The 26,740-nt window shown below is 42.1% G+C and overlaps 2 protein-coding genes and 1 long non-coding RNA gene across 5 annotated transcripts; 2 read left to right on the plus strand and 1 right to left on the minus strand.

Annotated features, from left to right (window-relative positions):
* Positions 1–672: 672 nt before the first annotated feature.
* LOC110909007 lies at positions 673–9,668 on the minus strand. 3 transcript variants are annotated; one of them, XR_002575065.2, is made up of 9 exons: positions 9,173–9,668; positions 5,889–6,006; positions 5,021–5,117; positions 4,790–4,924; positions 4,581–4,684; positions 2,157–2,217; positions 1,678–1,793; positions 1,139–1,267; positions 673–1,001 (listed from the first exon to the last, which is right to left on the minus strand). It is a non-coding gene; the product is annotated as an uncharacterized LOC110909007 (long non-coding RNA). The 3 variants fall into 3 exon arrangements; XR_004878363.1 differs by lacking the exon at positions 5,889–6,006; XR_002575066.2 differs by lacking the exon at positions 5,021–5,117.
* A 130-nt stretch (positions 9,669–9,798) lies between these two features.
* LOC110909006 (probable ubiquitin-conjugating enzyme E2 16) lies at positions 9,799–25,329 on the plus strand. Its single transcript, XM_022154010.2, has 6 exons — positions 9,799–9,956; positions 22,110–22,213; positions 24,507–24,609; positions 24,674–24,737; positions 24,898–24,986; positions 25,071–25,329. The coding sequence occupies exons 1-6, from the start codon at positions 9,927–9,929 to the stop codon at positions 25,164–25,166; spliced, it is 486 nt and encodes a 161-aa protein (XP_022009702.1). The 5' UTR covers positions 9,799–9,926; the 3' UTR covers positions 25,167–25,329.
* Positions 11,462–13,233, plus strand: LOC110909004. The gene is made up of 2 exons (XM_035982654.1): positions 11,462–12,289; positions 12,371–13,233. The coding sequence occupies exons 1-2, from the start codon at positions 11,590–11,592 to the stop codon at positions 13,147–13,149; spliced, it is 1,479 nt and encodes a 492-aa protein (XP_035838547.1). The 5' UTR covers positions 11,462–11,589; the 3' UTR covers positions 13,150–13,233.
* Positions 25,330–26,740: the final 1,411 nt, after the last annotated feature.

Raw genomic sequence — 26,740 nt, forward strand, 5'->3', positions numbered from 1 at the left:
GACAAAATTGCAGGATTTTATAAGAAAAATATGACATGATTTCATTTTTGGACCAAAATGGCAATAAAACTGAAACCACAGGGATCCAGATGCAAAAAGTTTGAGTTTTGGACTAAATTGGCAAAAGTGACCAAACCTCAGGGACCAAAATGACAGTTTACTCTTAAATTAATTAATCTACCATTTTAGTGTCTTCTAAACCGGACCCAGTTACCTAACTAAACCCCCCATACACCCAACCGATCTCTAATATGGGTTTCCCATGAAGCCCGAAAGAAGCGAACCGGGCTAGAATTATTTCCATTACTTGACTGCGAAACTTCTTGGTCAAGGCGGAAATAGATATTTTATATCATATTGTTTTTTGACTCATACTAAAACATTTTTGTTGTCTTGACCAATTATTAACATGTCTAGCTCGTAACATCCGATTTTTCTTGATTTTAAGACACTAGTTTTGTCTTGTAGTCACATGCATTGTCAACAAGTCAACTTCTAGTTAGATATATTCATACGGCATTGAACCAGTCAAAAAGTACCTATTCCATTCCTCCCACTCCTTCATGTTCAGCCGTCCACTTGCAAAAGCAAGTGTGTGTTCCTTCTCATCAAAGGCCAGGCCGTTAATAATAATATTAATATATTTTATTATTTATATCAAAAGTACCTTATGGATAAAAAGTATGACAATAAAGTTATGCACCATAATACAATCTTGTTTTGATGTTTTTTTGTCACTTGGTGTAACCACGCAAACAACTACTAAACTATATGACCGACTAATTATATATATATATATATGGAACCCATTAAGTCTAACCACCCTCCAAATCAATATTGACTATTGGATCTTGCTGAGATTAAATCTCAGCCCTTTAAACTCCCTAAAAAAACCGCTGAAGTGGCAGTTCATGGCAGTTAATTGCAGTTTTGTAACCAGGTGGTTTGCTCCACATTTTGTGCCCATGATCTCCACTTCTCTAGAAGTTATATAGTGGTACCTGAAATTCAATTCAGCAAGAAGTGGGCTATAAATTTAGTTCAGTTCCTAAAATTCAGCAAATAAACTGCACGACATGTAACTTCAAATGTATATAAAACAATACACAGTTCCTATTAAAGTGGATAGTGGGCTTACTTGCAGTTATTGATGTACCTATATAATACCAGTGCTATGAATTTATTTGTCTAGCATACTCAACATGGAGTAGAAGATCAATACTCAAGAACTACACTCGACAAGACAACCAATGCTGGAACACATGACCTGCAAATGAAGGTTAAATTGTTCATACTTCCGTTAATATTGGTTTTGTTTCGTTAACATGCGTTATGGTTTTGCAAATTACAGAAACCTAATCTGCAATAAACACATCAGTAGTTCTCTAATCAGTTTCTTTCTTTGTGTAGGTGGTAGCTATGATGGAACAACCTTGATGAAATAAATCACCCGCAAGTTAAGGTTACACTGTTTTTGTACTTTCCATATTATTTGTGGTGTTTTTGTTAAAATGAATTATAGCTTGCAAAGCGCAAATACCCGAAGACAATGTTAAGAACGGAAAAACCGGTCCGTACAAATCGAAGTTTAAGCAGTATAATGGAGCAAATAAAAATGAAAGCAACATATCTAAATTCCAAGGTATTTTAACTAATCAATTGTTTTAATACTTTTACCTTCTAACTTGAATGTTCCGTCTCATTTCATGATAGGTCGGAATATTGCGACTGATGAGAGTGTTGAGACCCGCACCCCGTTTTCCAGTCCTTACACATCTGACTTACACCATAACCTGAAATAGAGGAGTACCGGAAAAGTTACTTTCATTTAAATTTGTTAGTATTAAGTTGGATGCATATGAATCATGGTTCAAAGCTAAATTTTCATGTCACATCATGAAGCAGAACATGTCTAATGGTCAAATTTTTATAAGGTTACAGGAAGACGAAGACACGTACGACTTTTTATTCTCTACAAATGTGAATGTGAACGGGCACACAGTGGCGAGGTTTTTTTTTTCTTTCAAATTTCATGAAATAGTTTACTAATTTTACATTTAATTTCTATACTTTAATACTCAAATTTCATGCAATAGTTAAACTCACAAATTTTATGATGTTTTTTTAATTTTTGTATTTAAGATGAACCGAGTTACCGAGTTGAAGAATCTGATCCCAAAACCAAAGAAGAGGAATAGCATCAACAAATTGAACCACCTGTAAGTAACATAAGTTATGTATAAATCTTATACTTTTATATATGTATAAATCTTATACCTTTATAAGCTAAAGAAATAAAATAATATATATACACACACACATATACATATAGAAGTTCCGTTTTGCTGTTTTGTCCATTAATTATCATAAAAGATTGTACTTGGTTGAAGTAAATATACAGGGCATGTCGGCATGGTAGAGTAAAAAATGGGGCAAATTATGGCTGATCATTGCTATCTAATGTCTATAATATTTTTTCTGGCCGAAAACTTTTAAATACTACCATTTGGTTTTTTTCCTAAAAATGCATATTACTTAAAACTAACTAAAAATTAATAATAGTCAACTTGCAAAAAAAAAAAAAAAAAAAAAAAAAAAAACTAACTACAAAATGAACAAAATGATGAACGCCTGACCTGCAAGTGAAGGTTAAAGTGATTATTTTACATTAGTTATTATTTTAGTTTATTGTTCACATGTAATATGTTTGCAATGTACAGTTTCCTGAAGATACCGTTCACATTGTTGTTCCCGGCCCACACAACCCTAAAATGGTATACTTAATACCTCACTTTTTTAAATTGTTACCGATGTTTTTTTTATTAGTTTAATATTTTTAATTTACTAAGAAAACTACAAAACATTAATGCAAGTATAAGAGGGTTATTGACTAGCTTTTTTGCTAACATGAATTACGCATTGCAAAGTATAGATACGTGCAAACATGTTAAGATCATTAACCACACTCAATTCAAATCTGAGATAACTTGCTGACAGTGCTGAGATCGACCACACAATTCAAATCCGACAAGTACATTCCATGCAAATATGTTTGGTTCCCTAGCATTTAGGATGGCACGGCTTCAAAAAGATGAAAAAGATGATTTGGAAGACAAGGTTTGTTGAATAACATATTTTTTTTTATTTAGTGGTGTGTATTTATAAGGGAGGGGGTAGGATAACCTCTATCAAATAGATTAAATAAAAAGGTAACCTTAAATTATAACTTTATGCTTAAATTTATTAAATAAATAAACAAGAATTATTGTTCACAAGAGCACACAGATGGTGGTAAATAATTTTTATATTAATAAGCATTTTCTAAATTGGAAAACGTTTCTAAAAAACCATATATATATATATATATATATATATATATATATATATATATATATTCACACACATCTAAATATAAATGGTTCATAAATGATTTTTATATACCAGTTTTGCAAAACCGACAAATTTCAAAACAGCTACTTAAAAACCAAATTATTTGAAAAAATTCAAAATCTAAAAGCATGCTATTAACGTGACAAGGTGTCCATTTCGTTGTCGTATGGTGGCCGGCAATGTTTTAAAAACCGGTTTTTAAATTGTACCGGGTTAGGATCAGAAATGGTTCAACCGGTTGAACCGGGTTGTGTCGGGCGGTTCAACCGGGTTAACTAATTGACCCTATAAATCCATAAAATACAATTTTTACTCAAAAAATAATCCAAATCTACATCATTTTTTAATAAAAAATTATTTCAAAAGTTAATCCATCATAAAAAATAATCTAAAAATTCACTTTTGAGCACTAGGTTTTACTAAGAAGTAAACTGTCACCTTCTTGAACCTATAAAAGATTAAAAGACCAAATTTTAACCTTTGACCTGATACCGGTATAACCCAATTTACCGGCGGCACAACTACTTTGTCGTTTCCTCAATTTACCGGGGTATGATTCGTGCCGGTCAAGTTTCCGGCATCTGGTTTAACCGGTTCAACCGACCGGTATAAACCGGTTTTTAAAACATTGGTGGCCGGTTGGAGGGTGGGAATGTGCGCTATGGGTGAGTACATACATTAGTGGCGTTTATTAATTGATATTCAATGTAATAATGATAAAAAAAGTTTTTATATGAAAATTGTTCATACAAAAGAACAAGTAAACAGATAAGTAATAATCTAATAATAGATATAGATTATAAACACTTATTAACTTTTAATTTTAGGTACATATATTATAAGCTGTACTAGGTTGTTGCACGGTGATATTGTTAATCCTAGCCAATCTTCATCGGTTCATTGGTAAGTATTTAAGTATTCATGTTTTATTTGTCTACTAATATATTCAGTATAGACACAATACTTTATGCATGAAATAGCCACATCAACACATAAATCAAATCCTATTTAAACTAGAACAAATAATATAACAGATAAAAAATACAAAACACACAATGCATTATGCAAACCATTTATTTCAATACCGGTCCTCCTAACCCGGCAACATCAAAGCCTATAACCAAATAATTAAGTAAAAGATGAGAATACATTGTGTATTTTAGCAATCCACAAGGATAAGTAATACTTACAGTGATTGTAGGAAGAAAAACTTGTGATTGTAGGAAGAAAAACTTGATAACTTATTTAGGGTGTAGCATTCACCTATTAATATTTAATGGTTCATGAACAAGACCTGAATACATGGTAATAATCATCAGAAACATATCAATATAAAAAAAACACGTCAAATAAACACATAAGCGGAATAAGAAAAATATAGCCACAATGAAACACTTACTCTAATATCGGAGCCCACTAAAGTTGCACTAGCCCATTCGCTTTACAAACCCAACTCCAGTCTGTCACGTATTATCCATCCCACTAAAACAATCCCTTATCTATTTAGCCAACTAAAGACAGGTACTTTAAACACCTGCATCATAAATATAAACAAAATAATAATTTCAAGTTTCCAACAAAACAAAGTTGAATAATGTAAAATAGTGCAAAACTGAGACTGGTAATTGACCCCATTGTGACTGTCTCAATTTCGTTATGTTAACATCAAGCTTCCGCACACCCGATTGCATTGTTTCAAGCATAGAATGATTTATTTCATCAGATGTCTGTAAAATTAGACATTTAAAATAAGTACCTCAAACTTACTTCAAGTTAGCCAAAGAGTAACAAATTAAAATTAAAAAACCACAGTGTTGTTTATACATGAAGTGACAAGATAGACATAATATACCAAAAACAGAGAATCAGAAAACCCTTATAGTAAAATAACAAATAAGTACTTCTAAATAAGACTCAACCAATTCTTACAGACATGGTCAGATTAGCGATTAATACACAGAAGATATAGCATATCTAATTACAGAACAGTTGTGTATTATCGAATATAAGTTTCAGTAGAATATAAAACTGGACAAACTGCATGAATTCAAAATTATGAACAAGAAAGTTGTACAACTAATTGAACCCGTAAAACATTAAAGTTTCGAGTAGCTTAGCTATTTAAATTGGATCATATACCAAACTCCGTATTCCACACTGAGCCTTGATTTTAACCTGATTATGTGTAATAAGATTGCCATTTTCGTTTCAAAGACAAGGTTTTTATCAACTATCACGAAGTCGATCACCTAATTATGTGTAACATAATCGTATTTTTCATTACAAAGACAAGGTTTTGTCAATTATCACCATGTCAGAAATCATTTTCCATTCAAATTAGCACACAATACTGAACCCTAGAACCCCCAAAACCACAAAAATAATCTGAAAACAATAACTTTGTTGTGAAATAGACAAGTATAAATGAGAAACAAGTTACTTTGCAACCCCAAAACCTACCTAGTATGATGTGAAAATGAACAAAGAACAAAATGTACCAAATATACAGCTACGAGATGATGAATTGATGATCGACAGTAGAAAACGTCCATTGCTTGTGCTTGTGGTTACCATTGAAGCGAAATGAGCGTATACAAACGAGATCGAGTGGAGCGGCTGCGAAAGGGAACTAAACAAATGAGAATCTAGGGTTTTTAAAATAACATTTATATGGATCCACTTGGGCGGTTCAAGTTACCCGTATTGTAATTTGTAACCGTGGCATGGCAGGACCCTATTATAAAGTGGGTAACCCGATAACTTGGGGTTTATTTAGTATGAAAAAAAAAACCAACCCAATAAATAACAAAATTCTAAATGTCAAAGCGAACATGAAATTAAACCAAGAAACTCATGACTAATGTGGGTGTTTGGGATTGTTTATTTTGAGTTGCTTTTAAGTTTTTTACTTCTTAAAAGTTAATATGCAATTTTTGTAGTGTTTGGATAATGTGTTTTGAGAATGCGTTTTAGTGGTTTGAAAATAAGAAAAAGAAAAGTTAGATGGTTGTAATTTTTTCAAATAGGAGATGAAAAAGTAGGAAAAGGAGAAGCAAATCGAAACACCATCAATATACATTATCTTTGTTTGTTACCTTAGCGTAACCCGTCCAACGGACGGGTATTAAACTAGTTAAAAGCTTGAATTGCGTCGAGCTTACACAAATTAAACTCTAAAATCTAAATTGAAACTCATTTAATAAACAAACCCGGGCTTCATATATCAAGCTAAGTCTAAACAAGTATTTTATTTATATATAAATATAATAAACTATATATCATAACAAATATATACATTACATAACAAATACTATTATATATAGTAATAAGTGAACTCGAGCTTTAAATATAAAGCTTGAAATAAGTTAAATAAGTCGAGTTAGAGTAATATTGAACTCAAAGCTTGTTAAATTTGACGGGAATAGCTGGAACTTTGATCAACTCATTTAGTCGGTAATAGGTAACAACTATATCAGATTTATTCCTGAATTTGTGTATAAGCATTATAGCCTAGTAGAAATGGATGAGATCGGATGGTTCCGCTGATCAAGGTTTGTTGTTAAAAAAAGAGTTAAATGTCATTTTAGTCCTTGTGGTTTTAGCCATTTTGTCAGTTTAGTCCAAATGTTCATTTTTCGTCTGTGGGTTTAAAAAGGTTTCATCGTTGCCATTTTAGTCCACTGGGTTAACTTCATCCTTTCTTTTGTTAACAAGAGGCGCAATTCGGTCATTTTATATGTAATTCTGTGAACTAGAAGCGCAATTCCATATAAAATGACCGAATTGTCTTTCTCGTTAACATAAATAATGGATGAAGTTAACCCAGTGGACTAAAATGGCAACGGTGAAACATTTTTAGACTCGCAGGTGAAAAATGAAACCTTTAGACTAAACTGACAAAATGATCCAAACTACAATTATAGAGACTAAAATAAGATTTAACTCTAAACAAAATAACAAGTAACTAGGATTACGACCCGCCGCAATGGGGCGGGGATGCTTTATTTATAACTAAGTCGATCTACGACCCACACGTTGTGTTAAACCTGTCAAACGGGGTAAAAATAGACGATGTAAAAACGTTCACCCACACACACACGTTGCGTCGTGTTAACTCGCAAAATTTAGAACGAAACATAAAAACGTTAAGCCAAAAACGCACGTTGTGATGTGTTAAGTGACAGAATTTAGAACCAAGCATAGAGCGCAAAATTTGCGGAAAATGAAAACTATAAACTACCAAAGTTGAAAGTAAAAAAAAAAGTTATGAGGATAGATTGTAAAAGATAAAAAGTTTTGGGTTAAAAGTAAAAAACAAATAGTTTTGGGTTAAAACTAATTTATGAAATACTTTTGGGTGAAAAGTAAAAAAAATTGATTTTTTTTGGAAAACCCTCAAAGCCAACGTTACGACAACCATATGCATAACAATTTTTTCTTTGAAAAATCCCCAAAGCACACCCCGCGTTGCGGTGGGGCGTAAAACAGTGTCAAATAGTACTAATGTCACACAATCGTCATCGACAACCAACACTGACTCGACCTATAATATGCGTATTGCGACGAACCTGTCAAACATGAAAAATAGAAGTAAAAACGTTGAACCACACATGCACGTTGCGTCGTATTAACTCGAAAATTTTAGAACTATACGTAAAACGAAAATTTGCGAAAGATGAAAAGTATAAGTGATAAAAGTTGTGAAGGGTAAATTGCAAATAATGAAAAGTTTTGGGTCAAAGTTAAAAAAACAAATTATGTAGGGTTAAAATTGAAAAATGTACAAACCTTTGGTTTAAAAAAAATCTAAGTTTTTTTTTTGGAAAACACCCAAAGCATAACTTACAAGTTCTTATGCATAAAAAGTTTGCTAATTTATATAGGTTTTAATTTAATAATAACTAGGATTGTGACCCGCCGCGCGTTGCACCGGCGTCGAAAGTTAAAGTAACTCGTATTTATACTGTATATTTGACCCGACTCTTTACTTAAATTCATAATTGTTCTACAAAAGATGCGCTCGACTTGCACCTTGGCTTTGAGAACCCTATTGTCCCAGCCCGCGTTGCACTTTCTAACTCCAAGGCCTTAATAAATACTCCTCTCAGCGTGTAAGGTATGGAAACTATTACGTGTTCTCAATTTAAAACACACCTAGGGCCAAATCGAATCTAGTTCAAACTTCTAAGTTCTAACCTACAAAACCACCAGGAATACACAATCTCTCCCGTAAACAAAACAACTTAACACACAATTTCACTACAACTGAAACAACAATTTAGGCAACAATTTTACATCAACATAAATTGTTTACAATAATCCTCCTGTAAACAAAACAACTGAACATAAACACATAAACATCTTAAAATGCAATTATATTATATTACAACTAAAATAACAATTTAGGCAACAATTTTACTGCAATATAAACACAAATCCCGTAACCAAAACAACTGAACATAAGAATCTTCATACGCAATTTCACTACAACTAAAACAACAATTTACTGAACATAAGCATCTTCATACGCAATTTCACTACAACTAAAACAGCGATTTAGGCAACAATTTTACAGCAATTTAAACACAAATTATTCATAATAATTCTCCTGTAAACAAAAAAAACTGAGCATAAACATCTCAATACGCAATGTCATCAAACCTAAAACAACAATTTTAAATCAACATAAACACATACTGTTCATAATAATTATAATAATCCTCTAGGCAACCAGATCGAGTACAAAACAGTATCATAACGAACTAAAAGTGCGAGTAGTTACCGAATTGAAACGATCGGAGGTTAATCGTGAAGCAGGAGCGGAGATGGAGGAGTAGAGTGATTGGCGGCTGGTTGAAGAAGATGATTTGGTGAATATCAATATTAAGAACATATATTGCATTTCGATTCTTCCTCCTCCGGTGCCGTTAGCACCAGGGTCGTCTTACGTCTTCTCCGGCGGTGGACTGGAACCCCAACTGGTAGGAATCGCAGCTATGACTCCGACTGTCGTCTATTCACTGTTGAACTCTCTTCTCCGTCATCTAAGCACCCTACGTCGCCGCCAAGTGCCTGAACCCTAACCCGCAGTCAACATCCCCGTCGTCGCCATGGACCACGGTAACCAACATCTAACACAGTTGCACGCTACCGAACCCTAGCCGCTGCTTGTGGTTGTCTGAATCAGAACCATCTCGATCTTCGTTTTTGGATGGAGGCAACGGTGAGAGAGGGAGAGAGAGGTGTGTCGTGGAGGTGGGGGCAGTGGGTGGGGATGATGATGGTGGTGGTGTGTGAAAAGAGAAAAAGAAAACACTGAAACAAAGGGCAACATTGTAATTTCAAACTAAGGGTAAAAGTGTAATTTGGTTGGTGCACCGACATTGTTCTTTAAGATTATATAAATTATTCAATTATTGATATATGTGAATAAAAAGTCAAAGATGAAAAGTTAATACATGTCAGCCACTTAAAGGATCCGTTAATAAAACCTTGATCACCATCACACCTATCTATCAGCCTCTCCTCCGTCCGCCATGACCGGCTCCTCCACTTCTTCCCGCAAGGTGCTTTCTTCATCTCTCTGCCTGTCTGTATAAAGTATAAACATATTTATTATTCTTCAGTGGTGAAATTTGATTAGGTATTGAAGAAACACGAGTTCTAATTAAGGTATTAATTAGAGGGGTTTATGTTCCTATCATAGTGGTTAATCTTCTTTGAGGTATTTGAGCTCCGACTGGTTAATCAACCTGCAAAACAGAACACCGTTACTCGTTAAGAGGGGAATGTGGGGGTTTCCCTCTTAACCGGGCTCCGGCGTGAGAATAAGCGATTGCTTTGAGAGTAATTAAGTAGTTAAGAGTAAGAGCCGAGAGAATAGAATGAGTCACCTGAGGAATGAAGGTCTCTATTTATAGCCGGAGAGGTGTAAGAGGTTGTGGGCTGATGGGCCTTGGGCCAGAAACGGACAACAACGAATATACTCTTTGCCTCGCTGGCCTCGACTGCTTAGTGGCTTCTAGATGCTCGTCGGTGCTGGCGCACCTTGATTGGAGCCACGTGTCATTGTTGTCGGCCTTGTTGTCCCTTCTGTCATCAGCAGACAAGTGGAGATCGTGGGACAGTTGTCCCCGTCTCTTGATTGGTGCCATGTAGGCGTCCTTGTGTACTTATCGTCAGAAGATCGTGGCGCACGATTGAACAGAGCCTGCTGGACGCTCATTGGCTCTTTTTACTGCCACTTGTACCCTGTGTACCTCTGTAGGTAACAGCGCGTCTTCCTATGGAGAGGATTTTGTTTGGTGGCAACTAACCCGCGCGGGGTTAGTGTGCTCACTTATACCATTGTTTTTATACTAAGTGTTGCTATCTGAGTTTATTATGTGCTCTTCCTCGCGCGGGGGTAAGTCACAATGCGATGTGAGCTGCGCGAGGTTGCTATTATCAAGTTGTTATGCTAAGGAGTATGGTCTCACGTGCAACCTGTTATGAGGTTTGCGCGACTTTTTGGGACCATACCCCTTCAAGTCCCCCCAGTCCAGTGCTGCACCATGCGCAACGCAAGTGGTTGGAGCTCTGGACTTAATAAAAATAAGAGAAGGGAAATTGTCCTTTTGGTCCTGACTTGTAAGGCGCATGTAGAAAACTGTTGTTTTCGATGCGCAGGTACTAGGCAGGTGTCGAGTGATTTCTTGTTTGTCCTTTTAAGCGCGCGGGGTTATAGTGGTTTACGTATATCTGGCGCGACTCATATGACTTCTGCATGAAGTTACTTGCATGTTTTATGGCGGGAAACTTCGAAATTTGAACTTCTGACAGGTTGGTGAGATAAGTCGCTGAGGGCGACGTTTGAGTTGACCCCTGGCACGGGTGTCATCATGCCGCCTGCGGCGGTTGCACTTCATGTCAGGAGTGTGAGGCCCACGCGCGCGTGGTAACCGTCACTCCTGGTTTCCCGCTTGACGTGGCAACCTTCTGTTGGTTAGCCTAGCGGCTAGTGCGGCACGGTTACCCATCGCATTAAATGCGATGGGTATAAATATCCGAAGAGAAAGGTGAGAGATTCACTTTCTCTTTGTTTCTTCTCCGATTTCCTCTCAAAACTCTTTGAATCTTCAAAGTGTTCTTCATTTTCTTCAAGATTTCTTCAAATCTTCAAGCCTTCTTCGAGCCTTTTTTCCAGATCATCTTAAAAACATGAGTGAAGAGCATCAAGAGGTTGCTGCTAGTGAGGAAGGACCGGTTCCAGTCCTTAGATGGGACTTAGGTCTGTTCGAACAGATCGTTCGAAGTTTTAGGTTTCCACCGGAGTGGGATGCCCGGTACCCTGCTCAGGGTCAGACCGCGGCTGATGCCCCACCCGGTTACATTACTTTGTTCGAAGACTTCTTCCTTCAAGGAAACTTCCGGCTGCCGGCGACTAACTTCTTTGGTAGCATCTTGTCCTACTACAAGTTTCATATCTCACAGTTAAGCCCACCTGGGATGGTGAGGGTGAGGCACTTTGAGTTCTTGTGTCAATCCCACGGCATTGAGCCGACGGTGAATAAGTTTCGTGTCTTCTATCAACTGCAAAGAACAATGGGGTTCTTTTCTTTTGCTAGCCGTGGTACGGCTAAGAAGATTTTGTTGAATCCTCCCAAGAGTTTCCATGACTGGAAACCCAAGTTCTTCTTCATCCGGGAGGAAGTCTTGCCAATAGCTATGCCGTTTAGGGAATGGACCGAGGTTATACCAAAGGAGGACCTTCCTATACCGAAGTCTGCTCAGTGGTATCAGCGGCTTACCGCAACCCCTAACCGGGTATTTGGGGAGAATGTTCTGGTTGCTGCCAAGATGAGTGACCAGTGGTCACCTAGTAGCAGGGAACTCCCGGTCTTGAAGATCGGGGATCAAGGTTAGATACTTTCCCCCTTTTTGTTTTGTTTCCGAGTACATTCACTTAACTGGTTTCTTATACTTTGTTTTTGTTGTGTAGAGACGCAACTCTATCAGGCTGCCTTCCCAGCCTTTGGTGGCTCCATGGGCGTTCGCCCTCTGCGCGATGATGAGGAAGGCTGGTATGACCAGATAAAGGGGAACTTCATGCTTCCTGCTGCTGACGCCTTCGCCTCGCCGCCGGATGCAACTGAAGGTGCGCACTATCCTAAACCTCGTCCATTGCGCTCTGTGACTTCTGCTGGGAAAGAGACTTTCTATCTTTCCAGCGAGGAGTCAGTAGGGTCTTCGAATGGCGAGTTAAGTTCGTTGCCTAAAATCTTTGCAGGTGTGTTGCGCGATCTGGGGGTTGACCCAGAGGAGAAGAAGAAGAAACCTTCGAAGAAGAAAAAGAAGGCGGATGTTGAAGTGACCAGCAAGGGTCCTGGCGCCAGTCGCGCAACTACTGCTGCTGTCAAAGGTACGCTTCGCCTCCGGCAACGTGACTTAGACGATTACGTGATAATCAGTGACTCTTATGAAGGTTTATCATATGCAGCTATGGGAAAGACTGGCGCTGGTGGGTCAAAGGGCTCTGGGAGCGCGGGTTCTCGTAACCCGGATGCTGACGCAACTCCATCTCATCCTGAGGATGAAGAAGAAGAGGAAGAAGAGACTGCCCCGTTGATTGGAAGAAAGAGGGGTAGAAGCGAGGCGACAACTGGTATGGCCTCTGCGCCTGTTTCAGTTGTTATTCCCGTTGTTGGGAAGAAGAGCAAGTTGCGCTCGTTATACCAGTTTTCTCCTGGTATGCTCTTATCTCCCTTCTTTATAATTTAACCTCTTTTTTGCTCAAGTGCGTTTGCTTTATTCTTGTAGAGATCAAGAAGAAGACCCCTGAAAAGGGGGTTAAGTTTGTTGAACCCAGCACGAAAAGACCTAAGGTTGCCACTGAACCTTCCGATTCTGCTGCGCGTGATGCTGCGAAAACTGCTGAAGCGCAGCAAAAGGCAGAAGAGGATCGGAGGAAAGAAGAGAGTAGGATTGCTGCGCAGAAGAAGGCTGAAGAGTTAAAGCGCAAAGAAGAGGAAGAGAAAAAGAGGAAGGAGGAGGAGGAGAGAAAGCTGGAGGCGGAGAGGAAGAGAAAAGCGGAAGAGGAGAGAAAGCTGAGGGAGGAGGCGGATAGGCAGAGGAAGGCGGAAGAGGCGAGGAAAGAAAGAGCTGCCGATCAGTCTTCTGTTCAAGGGCAGTCTGGTGTCCCAAAACCTCCCCCCGCTGCGCCGATTGTTACTTCTAAGGGGTTAGGGCGCTATGTGTCTAGTGGTGCAAGCTCTGGAGGAGCTGGGGGCTATAACCCCAATGTGATAGGTGCGAAGGATACCGTCGGGGATATATATTATAAAACTTATACTGAAGAGGAACGTGGTGATGCTCCTCATCAAGCCCCTTGGAGCTTAAGGCAGAAGGATACGTTTGTTGAATTTGGTCCTTCTCGCGATTGGTACTTGAACCAATTCACTCCTGGCGAAGTTAACCGTCAAAAGGCGAAGCCGCATGAAATGTTGTACCGCACTTACATTCTTGCCGAGGCCAACGCTCGATCTGCTAACCATCAGATAGTTCGTGAATGGCGAACAATGGTCAGAGAGCGCGCCGACTGGGAGGCTTACCGAGAACGTGTGCTAAAACGTGTTGGTGAATTTGAGAAGGCTAAGGCCACATTTGATGAGGAGAGAGCCAAGTTTGAGGCTGATAGGAAAGCTGAAGAGTGGGGTCGCGAGGGCCTGCAAAAGAAACTTCATAATGTGGAAGAGCAACTGGCCAAGGAGAAGGCCGAGTTCAAGCGCATCTGCGCCCAGGACAACGAGCGCGCCTATGCGGCTCGACAAAAAATTGTTGGTCTTGAGGCTAAGATAGCGGAGCTGACATCGAAGGTGGAGGAAGCGCAGGTTGAGACAGCCGCTAAACAACAGATGGAGGTTAGTTGATTTTCCTTTCGTTTTCTCCTTTGTTGTTTATAAAATTTCTAAGTCATTTGCCAACTTCCAGGTTGAGTTGTCTGAAGCTAAGGTTCAGCTGTCCACCAAGGACAAAGATCTCCAGGCCAAGGACGTTGAGATTGCGGAGCTCAAACGTCGCTTGGATGAACAAATCGACAGATGTGAGTCCCTGGAGATCGACCTTGAGGCAGAGAAGGTCAAGGCCATCGATGCTGAGGAGGCGCGTGCTGTCAGCACTGCGGCGCTTAACGTGGCTCAGACAAATTATTCTGAGGCCCAAGGCATTGTGGACACGCTTGTTTCTGAAGCAGAATGGATGCGCACTCGGGGAATAGTGCTGGTAAGTCCTTTTTGCCTTACCTTTTTCTTTAACATGTTGAAGAGTTTATTCTTAATGCTCCTCTTTTGATGAAGGTTGCCAATTCCATCTTGAACGCCGGCGAGCTAGATCGCGCTGTTGCTGCTCTTACGGATGCGGCGCGTGCAGTTGGTCATCGAGGAGGTTACCTGGAGTGTGCTGATCATGTTGAGCGAATGCTGGGACAAGAATTCGATACAAGTCATTGCTCAGTGACGGAACAAGCTGATGCTGCGCTGGCCAGTGCTGAGAACTCATATGACAACCTCTCCTTGCCCATCATGGACTTGGTTGTTAGTGCCTTAAAAAAGGATGATTGGTGTCAGCGCCTCAAGGCGATCCTTGATCCACCGATTACTGTTGAATCATCTGATGAGGAAGCAGCTGGTGATGATGGCGGAGGTGATGACGATGGCGACGATGGTGAGGGGAACGAAGATGATGATGGTGAGAAGAACGAAGACAAATAGAGTAGGTTGTTAGTTTGTTGATAGGCGTTTGTGCCTTTGTTTCTGACTTGATTGTAAGTGATGCGCTTTTGCGCAGTTTTAATGACAATGAAATGTCTTCGTTTTTTCTGTTGCAATTATTGCATTGCTGTAAAAACTTAGGTTAAATTAGCTCGAATAAATGGAAGCGTTTTCTAAGCATAAGGTGGCCACCCGGTCTCGCGCTTTGTTTGCGGAGGACCTTGGAGGTGGTTTTGAACCATCTCAAAATGCTGGAGTGTTTTCGCGCTAATCAGAAGTTTAACATGCATTTGTAACGAAAAAACAATGTAATAGAACATGTCGTATGTTTTCATTCAAATCAGAAGTTGGCTCTTAGGCCTTCATACATATATGCCAATGGCTCGTAGCCGGCGTGGCGAAATTGAAAAATGGCGCGAGGCCGAAAAGATTACATATAGCATTTGCGCAATTGTTGCGCATTCCAAGTTCTTGGTAAGATGTGGCCATCTAAGGTGCGCAATTTGTAGGCCCCTTTGCCTAGGACCTCATGAATCAGATATGGGCCTTCCCATTTAGGTGCCAATTTCCCTGGGCGTTCCGCATTTGACGCTTCGTTGTCGCGAAAGACGTACTCCCCTGGATTGAAGGTACAAATGCGAACCCTTGTGTTGTAGTACCTTTCCAGCTGGGTTTTGTATTTGGCCTCTCTGATTTTTGCGATTTCACGCCGTTCTTCTAATAAGTCTAAGTCTAGACGCCTTTCTGCTTCATTGTCAACCGTGTTGACCGTGGTCATTCGCGGCGAGGGCAAGCCAATCTCTGCCGGGATTACCGCCTCTGAGCCATAGACTAGGCTGAAAGGGGTTTCGCCGGTACTTGTCTTTGGCATGGTCCGATGAGCCCATAAAATGCTTGGGAGCTCATCGACCCATCCGCGCCGCCTTGTTCCTAATCTGGCCTTTATCCCTTCGACGATGCTTTTGTTCACACTTTCCACTTGTCCGTTGCCTTGTGGGTGCGCAACGGAGGTGAAAGTGTGCTCAATGTTCATCTCCTTCATCCAGTTCTTAAGATCGTCTGACGCGAAGTTGGTGCCGTTGTCTGTCACGATCTTGAGCGGGAGGCCGAATCTGCATATGATGTGCTCCCATATGAACTTGCGCACAATCATGGCTGTGGTGGATGCAAGGGCTTTGGCTTCTACCCACTTCGTGAAGTAGTCGACAGCTACTATGATGAACTTTACGGCGCCGGGGGCATCCGGGAAGGGTCCTACCATGTCAATTCCCCATTGCTGAAAGGGCCATGCGGTGGACACGTGGATAAGATCATTTTTAGGCCGCAACGTTTTTGGAGCGTGCCTCTGGCAAGAGTCACACTTGCGGATCTCCTTCATTGCGTCAACATGCATACCCGGCCAGTAGTAACCGGCGCTCATGATCTTCGCGACGACCATCCTTGGTCCGGAGTGGATGCCGCAAATCCCTTCGTGGATTTCCCTTATCAAATAATTCGCGTCCTGGGGGTCCACACAGCGCAGTAGTGGTCCCAAGAAGGATTTTCGGTACAAGATACCGTTGTGCATTTCGTACTGTAGGGCTTTGTTTTGGATCTTTCTTGCTTCCGCTTTGTTCTCAGGAAGCACCCCCTCTCCCAAGTATTGGATGATAGGGGTCATCCATGATGTCTGCCCTGTTTCGATTACGTTAACTTGGCGCAGTAAAACCGATGGGTTTTTGAGTACCTCTATCCTTACATCCTTGGCTAGATGTTGAAAGGAGGTCGAGGCGAGCTTGCTCAGGGCATCTGCGGGCTTGTTTTCTGAGCGATTGATATGTATGACTTCGTGGGTTTTGAATTGTTGGAGCAATTCTTTCGCTTGTTCCAGATATAAAGCCATGACTTCACCCTTCGCGTCGTATATGCCATTTACTTGACTGGCTATCAGGAGTGAATCCACATGTGCGCGCAAGTTTTTTGCTCCCATCTTGATGGCGAGGCGTAAGCCTGCCAGAAAAGCCTCATACTCAGCTTCATTGTTGGTGTTCTTGAAGTCGAGCTTAATGGCGTAAGTAAACTCGTGCTTTTCTGGGCTCACTAGACGTAAACCTGCTCCCGCGCCATCTTCATTTGATGCCCCGTCAGTGTAAAGCATCCAAATCTCCTCTGCTGTGTTTTCTTTGGGCGTCTCTACCATCTCACACTCCTTGATTTTATCAGCCGGTACTTCTGTGATGAAGTCGGCGAGGACCTGCCCCTTAATGGCTGGGCGCGGCCTATACAAGATGTTATGGCCGCCCAGTTCAATGGCCCATTTTGCCAATCTGCCTGATGTCTCAGGCTTCTGAAGTATAGTGCCAATGTGGAAATTGGTAAGCACAGTTATCACATGGCCTGTGAAGTATCGGCGCAATCTTCGGGAGGCGTGTAGTAGCGCAAGAACCAGCTTTTCCATTGTGGAATATCTTGTTTCTGGGTCTGTGAGTATCCTGCTGACGTAATAGATCGGGGTTTGCACGCCGTTCCTGTCTACCAACAATACTGACCCTACTGCCTTATCCGAGGAGGACAAGTACAGCACAAGGGGCTCTTTTTCAAACGGTGCCGTCAGCGTAGGGAGTTCGATCAGACACGCTTTCATTTGTTGAAAAGCTGTTTCGGCTTCCGGGGTCCATTTGAACTCTTGCTTCTTCACACAGTTGCGCAACGTGCTAATGAAGGGATACGACTTTGCGGCGTGATTGGAAAGAAATCGATTTAGCGCGGCCAGCCGGCCGGCTAGTCGTTGCATTTCCTTGATGTTCCTTGGCGAGGGCATTCGTTCTATAGCTTGTACCTTCTCTGGGTTCACCTTGAAACCGCCGTTTGTGACAATGAAGCCCAGAAACTTCCCTTCTTCCATGCCAAAGGAACACTTGGCTGGGTTTAGTTTCATATTTACGCTGCGCAATGAGTTGAACGTTTTTTCGATGTCTTTTAACATTTGGTCCTCTTCGGGACTTTTCACCACTAGATCATCGATGTAAACCTCAATGTGCTTTCCGATGTCACCTGCGAAGGTTTTGTCCATCAAGCGTTGATAGGTCGCGCCTGCATTCTTTAAACCAAAAGGCATTTTGGTGTAGCAGAATATTCCAAGATCAGTCCTGAAGGCTGTCTTGTCTTCATCTTCTAGCTTCATCTGCACTTGATGGTATCCTTTATAGCAATCCAGAAAGCACTTCCATCGGTATGGCGCGAGAGAATCAATTTTTTTATCGATCTCAGGCAAGGAATAGCAATCCTTTGGGCACGCCTTGTTGAGATCAGTGTAATCAACGCACATGCGCCATCCGCCATTTGATTTTTCTACCATCACAGGGTTCGCGACCCAGCTTTGGTATCTTACCTCTCTCAGGATTCCAGCCTTGAGCAACTCACATACTTGCTCATTCATCGCTTTTGTCTTATCCGCGCCTAGGCTGCGCCTTCGCTGGACTTTTGGTTCTACAGAAGGGTACGTGTTTAAGCAATGCTCAGTTATGTTGCGCGGGACGCCGGTCATGTCTGACGGGGTCCAGGCAAATATATCCATGTTGCGGAACAGCAGTTGCTTTAAATGTTTTCTGATGTCTGACGAAATGGCGTGGCCAATTGTCACTGTCTGCTCTGGGTACTTGCGGTTTAAGACCCATTTTTCTGGCTCGGTCGTAGAGACCTTCGCCGTTTTTGTTGGGCGCAGCTCTTCAGTTGACATCACTTCTTTCTTGGCGTATATGATTGCGACGCCTGTCTTGGTAGGAAAACCTATGGCAGAATGAGGTGTTGAAGTCACCATGTTTAGTTCGCCTTGTGTTTCCCTTCCAAGAAGCACATCATGCCTTGATTTCACTGGCATTACCATAAAGTTCACATTTGTTGTTCTTGAATGTTTCCCGTCAGAGAGCGTGACAGGGAAACTGATTTGGCCGAGAGGGAAGACCATTTCATTGCAAAAGCCGGACAAAGGATAATCGACTGGCTCGAGTCTCGCTTTGTCTTCTTCATCGAATTGATTGAAACATTGTTCGTAGATGATGTCGGCTGTGCTTCCTGGGTCGATGAAGATGTACTCTGTTTCATAGTGACCAATTATACCAGTAATGACGACGGGTCGTGTAGCGCGAGGACCGCCGCGCACTACTGGGAATATGACTTGCTGTTCTTGCCAAGAAGGCTCGTAGGGCCGTTTGCCTTTTTCTCTCGCGGTGTATCTTGGTCCGTTGACCATGTGAGTCTCTAGCCGTCTCACTTTTTTGTGGCTGCCTTCATCGTGACGCTGGAGCTGACGGGTGTCCTTGCGCACATTCTTCACTAAATGGCTTAGCTTGCCGCTTTTGAGCGCTCTTTCGATTTCCTGGCGCAAACTGTAGCAGTCATCGGTCAAATGCCCCGAGTCTTTGTGAAAATCGCAGTACAAGTTAGGGTCTTGCCCTTTCTTGTTTGTCATTGGCCTTGGCGCCTTGAAATCGACATTCTCCGTCATTAATACCTCCTTTGGAGTTTTTGTGAGCGGAGTCCAGTGTTTGTCACGGTTGTCGTCTCTGATTGCTTTCTTGTAACCGATTCGGTCAATCGTATCTCGCGCATCTTCTCTGTAACGTGGCCTGTCGTCACGGCCTCTGGGTCTCTCAGACTTCCAGTCATGACTCTTGTACTTGTTGCGCTTGTTGTTGTTGTTGTCGCGCGGCCTCTCGTTTGCTCTTGAAAATCGATCTTCGGAGTAATAACCCTTTCCACCAGCAAGGGACTCCTCGGTTTGCGCGACGATCTTTGCTGCTTCCATCAGTTTATCCCACTCTTTTGGCATCCCATCTTTGCCTGTGATGGTTCTAATGAGGCTATCACAGCGTATAGCCTTCTTGAAGTGGCAGCGCATGAGTTGCTCACTGACGCCGCCAATCTCTAAACATTCTTTGTTGAAACGCGTGATGAAGTCCTCCAGACCTTCACCATCCCTTCGCCATATGTCTTCTACTTCCGCCGTATCACGCTGATAGCGACGTTGTTGGCTAAAATAGCTTAAGAATTGTGTCTTGAAGTCTGTCCATGACTTAATTTTTCCGGGCGGAAGGCTGTCGAACCAGGCGCGAGCCGCTCCGGTCAGCGTTTGAATGAACAGGTGGCACCACATGGGCATGTTCCAACCTCCCATGCAGCCCACACTCGTGAATGTTCTGACGTGGTCGTCTGGGTCAGTCAACCCATTGAATTTCCCAACGGTTGGGGGTAGCTTCTCTCGTGAGAGTGGTGCGAGTGCGATTTTCGGGATAAACTTGGAGTGTTCCGCAGCTTCCGCTGGCCTGTAAGCCAGGCGGAAATCTCTTTCAGCCTCTTCTGTATAGCCAATGTGTTGTCTTGGCTTATAGTACTCGTGGTTTTTTGGTAAACGATTGAAGACTGACGACTCTTCATCACCTTCCCATGTAGGATCATATGGGTCGGTTTCTTCCCATTCATTGTTCATGTTGCGCGGCGTGAGCCGGCTGTGAACAGGGCCTCGTTGAAGGTTCGACGGATATTCATAGTGACTATCCGTTTCCCCTCTTGTATCGCGCGTGTCTTGTACGCTTACACGTCTTGTAGGGGGAGGCCTGTTGGTTCTGCCTTGAAGATTGGCTGGTGGTGGCATTTGGCGCACCCCCTGACTAGGAGGAGTGACCAAGGACGGTTCTGCCGTCAACACTGCTTGCTGCGCGATGAGCGATTGGTATGCTGCATTGATAGTGGCGATGTTCTTGGCATACCACGAGGCTGGGGTTTCGCCCTCTGGTAAGCCAAGTAATGCAGATACATTTTGAGGTGGCACCGGTTTGGACGGTCCTTCGCCGTTGTTACCTGGGGTGGCCATTTGTGTGATACGGGTAACGCTCCCGCGCTGACCCCCCGTGTTGGTGATCTCAACTTCACCTATCTCTTCGATTTGGGCTTGGAGGTTTTGGACTCCTTCACCCAAGGCCGTGTTGGAGTTGGCTCCGAAGCCGAACTCTGGAAAGATTCCTTGACCGGTCATAGTCGAAGGATGAAAAGATGTCAAAGGCTCAAATAAAGAAGATGAGGGTGGTTATAGAAAAAATCGGTGGGCGCCAATGAAGAAACACGAGTTCTAATTAAGGTATTAATTAGAGGGGTTTATGTTCCTATCATAGTGGTTAATCTTCTTTGAGGTATTTGAGCTCCGACTGGTTAATCAACCTGCAAAACAGAACACCGTTACTCGTTAAGAGGGGAATGTGGGGGTTTCCCTCTTAACCGGGCTCCGGCGTGAGAATAAGCGATTGCTTTGAGAGTAATTAAGTAGTTAAGAGTAAGAGCCGAGAGAATAGAATGAGTCACCTGAGGAATGAAGGTCTCTATTTATAGCCGGAGAGGTGTAAGAGGTTGTGGGCTGATGGGCCTTGGGCCAGAAACGGACAACAACGAATATACTCTTTGCCTCGCTGGCCTCGACTGCTTAGTGGCTTCTAGATGCTCGTCGGTGCTGGCGCACCTTGATTGGAGCCACGTGTCATTGTTGTCGGCCTTGTTGTCCCTTCTGTCATCAGCAGACAAGTGGAGATCGTGGGACAGTTGTCCCCGTCTCTTGATTGGTGCCATGTAGGCGTCCTTGTGTACTTATCGTCAGAAGATCGTGGCGCACGATTGAACAGAGCCTGCTGGACGCTCATTGGCTCTTTTTACTGCCACTTGTACCCTGTGTACCTCTGTAGGTAACAGCGCGTCTTCCTATGGAGAGGATTTTGTTTGGTGGCAACTAACCCGCGCGGGGTTAGTGTGCTCACTTATACCATTGTTTTTATACTAAGTGTTGCTATCTGAGTTTATTATGTGCTCTTCCTCGCGCGGGGGTAAGTCACAATGCGATGTGAGCTGCGCGAGGTTGCTATTATCAAGTTGTTATGCTAAGGAGTATGGTCTCACGTGCAACCTGTTATGAGGTTTGCGCGACTTTTTGGGACCATACCCCTTCAGGTATTGAGCAAGGTAGCTAGCATTCGAATTCAAAAGGAGTTGGCTGAGTGGCAGCTCGATCCTCCTCCTGGTTTTCTACACAAAGTCACCGACGATCTTCAAAGGTTCTTCACTTTCATTTTCATTTCAGACCGTGGGGTATGGTGGGGCGGGGGTTTGGGGCATGGGTTGACACGTGGAGTTCGAGCCCCCGCTGGTGAGTGACGTGTCCGTAGGGTATGACGGGGCGTGACTACTGGCTAGCCCGCGTGGCTTGGCAGGTTTATTAAAATAAAAATAAAAAAAACAAAAAATTAAAAAAGATACACAAAACATTTAAAAAAAAAGGCTAAAATTTTCTTAAATTCCTAAAAATTACAAAAAAAAAAAAGATTACACAATAAAAAAAAACCTAGAGCGTTAGGTAGATTTCGAAAAGGGCGAGCTTTTCGAACGGCTTCCGCTCCTTGCCCCGGAACTCGATGTTGGCCACCGCCACCCGGTCTTCGTGACTTATCTCACCGTCCGGGACGCTGTCGTAATAGGCTTTAAAACGATCGAGCTTCGGTCATAGCTCGCGCCATTTGTGTTGGCACGCGTTTACATTGTGCTGGTCGTTTCCCACGTTATGTCGGTAGCTAGCAAAAGCTTCCGGCCAGTAACGGGTCTCACCGGGTTGGCGGCCCTTCATTGCGTCAACGACGCTCGTGACAAGAGCTAGCTCTTCCTCGTGTGTCCAAGAGGCCATCGATCAAGTGTGTGTGGGTAGCGGGTTCGATCAAGTGTGTTTGGGTTGGGGTAGCGGTGGACAGCCGGTGGGGTTGGGGGTTATATATATAGCGATGTGGACAGTTGGGTGGGTGAACCGCTTGGCTTGGCCAAACGGTTATAATTTGAATTTTAAATGTAGCCCGCTATGACCTAGCCAACAAGCGAATAGGAGCCGGCCACGTAGGACCGCTAGGCATGCCCAACGCCCGGTTTTAAACTCCCGCCCCTTGGGCCACGCCCAAACCCAAGCCCACCCAGGATGGTGGCTTGGGCGTTTTCATTTTACTGTTTCTCTTATTTCACCGTTTATATTCTGTTTTCTATGTATCTTACCTTAAAATATCTTTGTATTTCCTACATATTTGTTACTAACTATTTAATATTTCTTTTATTCAACTCGTGTCACACATGGGTTTCTAATATAGTACTCTTGATATGATTGACAAAACCGACCTACTCGATTGACTAGACTAGGCTGAGTGGTGTGGGTTAAGGGTGATCGGGGCATTCGCGGGGAGTGGGTGCGGTGACCCAATTCACCGCTCGGGAACACCGGCGCCATCGGTGCGGGGAGGGAGATCGGGGAGGTTTCACCGAAGAAGGAGAGAGGAGATGGTGGGGCCACCCTCATTTTCAACCAATCAATGATTTTCCTTTTTTTTTAATAAAAAAACAAGTCACCTAAGAGGGGAGTGCCGCCATCAAATTGGGGTGTGAGGGGAGTTTAAGAGGGGAGTTGACGTGGCATAACCTGATTGGGTGTGCGTAAGAGAGGGGACTCCCCTAAGAGGGGAGTGCCCCTCTCACCCTAACTTGCATTGGCCAGTTAAAGGGCCACTTCACTGCCACATAGGCTGGGGGCTTTAACTAGCCCATTTGTTAACTAGCATGGTGTGAGTTAACTAGTAATTAAATGAAAGAAAAAAGAGTGAGGCATTGGTGGGCAGTGATATGAGACCCAGGGAAATCTGGGTTTGATCCTTGAGCCAAACGGGTTTTACCGGTAATTTTACCATTGTGTCTACGGGCGTGTGGGTTACCGGGGTTTCCCTGGAATTGGTGGTGGGCGACTCGGGTTACTCTTGGAGTACTCCGTTTGTCCAGTGGGTGCCCCGAGAGTGCTCGGGATTGATTTGTTGGCCGTTCAAAAAAATAAATGAAAGAAAAAAGAATTTGGTGATTGGCGGATGTGACAAGGGGCCCACTATTTTCTCACTCTGGAGTTCGAGGCTTATTTTGGTTTATATTGAACTTCTTTGATGGTACTAGAGGCCTAGAGCTATTTTTTTGTATTTATTTTTTTTAATTTCTAAACTTTTAGTGTTTAAAGTTAACAAGTTAAAATATTATCTATAAATATTTTTTTAAATAACAAACACCTCGCACATGCGATGCGCGCAATGGCTTTTGGGATCAAAACGCATCACACGTTTTAAAACCAATATCCCCCCCCCCCCCCCCCCTCTCTCTCTTTAACTAGAGTGGGGCAGTGTTTAGGGGCTTTCACTAGCTGAGTTAAACAAATGCGCTACTCCACACCATGTAGCCTTAGAGAACTAGAGAAGTCAGGTTGTTTAATTGATAATATCTTTAAGCTCCTCATCCTTTCAATTGACTTTGAGATGTTTGAATCTTAAATGTATGAAGGTGGGTGATTGAAGTGTATGGAGCTCAGGGGACACTTTATGCTAATGAAAAATTCCAGCTACAAGTTGATCTGCCTGAGCATTATCCTATGGAAGCACCTCAGGTCAGGTCAATTCATACTTGACCAATTTTAAAGTGTTTTAATTGTTTTTTGTAAAATGTTACAGGTTATATTTTTGCATCCAGCTCCTGTACATCCGCACATTTATAGCAATGGCCATATTTGTCTAGGTAAGTCTTAGATACTTTATATTCATGTGCATTGTCGTTAACCCACTCAACCATTTTGACCCGTTTCACCTTTTAGTTAAGTTCTAAAATTTAAAATACTTGGACCCGTTAGCCCAAATCAACTTGTTTTCACTACTGTTGACCCGTTTCCTTTTTGTAGATATTCTATACGACTCGTGGACACCAGCCATGACTATCGGCTCTGTCTGTATAAGCATTCTGTCCATGCTTTCAAGCTCAACAGTAAAGGTCAGTGTTGTTGGGTTTTTTTTTTTTTTTTTTGAAAGGATTATGGACACTGATTTTCTTAACACTACCTGTCTATGTCTGTAGGAACGCCCCGAAGGTAATGATCGCTATGTTGAAAAATGTAGATATGGTAAATCTCCCAAGGAAACTAGATGGCGGTTTCATGACGATAAAGTTTAGTGCAAATTGAAGTGACCCATGAAGACATTTGGTTTGACTGTAAATGTGTTTGTTTCACTCAAGGCATCTTTAAACCTGCTTTTTCTGGGTTTTGACACTTCTATTTATGGTGACTATCAAATATTGCATCAGTTATTGAAAAAAAAATGCATTATATTCGCTATATAAGTAATATCTGCTTACATGTTCATATAATACATTTGAAAATAGATGGTTGCTTTCCCTGATGTAGAAAATGCATTACTAAAAATCTACAATTCACTTAAATAATCTGTCCTTCAATATGTGTTGATGCAACAAATAGTAGACCAGTGTTAGTAGCAAGGCTGGTTAGGCAAAAGGGTTGAAGGGTTTAATTTTGCCTAACGCAGGTCGTGGGGTCCCCCCCACGTTTGCAAGACGTGGAGAGAGGTTCACTAGTTAGATTTTGTTGTTTGCTCGAGATCCTCCACTGAAATGTGTTCATTTTCGAATGTGGGAGCAATAAGAATGTGTGTGTTGAATGTGATGGAGAGTGACTTGCATAGAACAAGTACTCAAGAACAATGACCAGAGATTCGCCTCGAATCAGAGCTGATCGGAGAATGTCCTGGGCACTAAATAAAGTGTCACATTTATAGGGAAAGTCATCGCTCAAAGAGGAAGCTGTTGACTAGTGAACATGCTTGCAGTGGGGGACTTACCCTTTCGGGGGTTAAAGCCTTTTGACCTGCTGATAAAAGACTGTATTCTGTAGACTTCTGTTACTTTTGCGGCTGAGAGAGTTGGTGAAGCAATCAGAGATGTGACCATTTACTGTTCACGTATTGCTTTGTCCTAACTCCCGCGTTTTAAACCTTTGAACCTTTTAACCCTTTGAGCTTTAATGTGTCTAAGTCATTTTATTTAGTCTTGGGCTACCCCCGTCATCAATATGTTTCCATTGCTGTTCAGATTGCTCCAATCTTATTAATTGGAACTCCAAGAAACAATATACAGTTGTTCGGTCTAGTACCGAGGCTAAGTACCACGCTCTTGCTCACACTACCGAACTACTTGTGTGCTTCACGAGTTACATATTCTGCTTACTAGTCCACACTCTGGTGTGACAACATTGACACAACACATTTGATACTCAAACCCATGTTCCATTAGCGAACGAAATACATTGAGATTGACTTTCATTTTTCTGTGATATGGTACATTGATACATGTACAGAGTTTGAGGGTTAATATGTTCCGATTGCTTCTCAAATTGCTTGACATCTTATCTGAGGGCTTATACTCTACTCGATTTGATACTTTTTGTTCCAAGCTTCACGTTGCTACGAACATGTAGCTTGAGAGGACATAATAGCCGATATATCGTATATTATTATATATCTGATTTTATCATGATCACATATTAGCGGTTATTGTTGATGCAACAAACACGGGACCAAGGATGGTAGCTAAGCTGGTTAGGCAAAAGGGCTGAAAGGTTCAGTTTTGCCTAACGCAGGTCGCGGGGTCCCTCCACGTTTGCAAAACGTGGAAGGAGGTTCACTAGTATGTACTTGTTATTTGCTTTGAGGTTCTTTCTCCGAGGTCAGCTC

Source organism: Helianthus annuus, chromosome 14 (genome assembly GCF_002127325.2).
Source record: "Helianthus annuus cultivar XRQ/B chromosome 14, HanXRQr2.0-SUNRISE, whole genome shotgun sequence".
Lineage (NCBI taxonomy): Eukaryota > Viridiplantae > Streptophyta > Magnoliopsida > Asterales > Asteraceae > Helianthus > Helianthus annuus.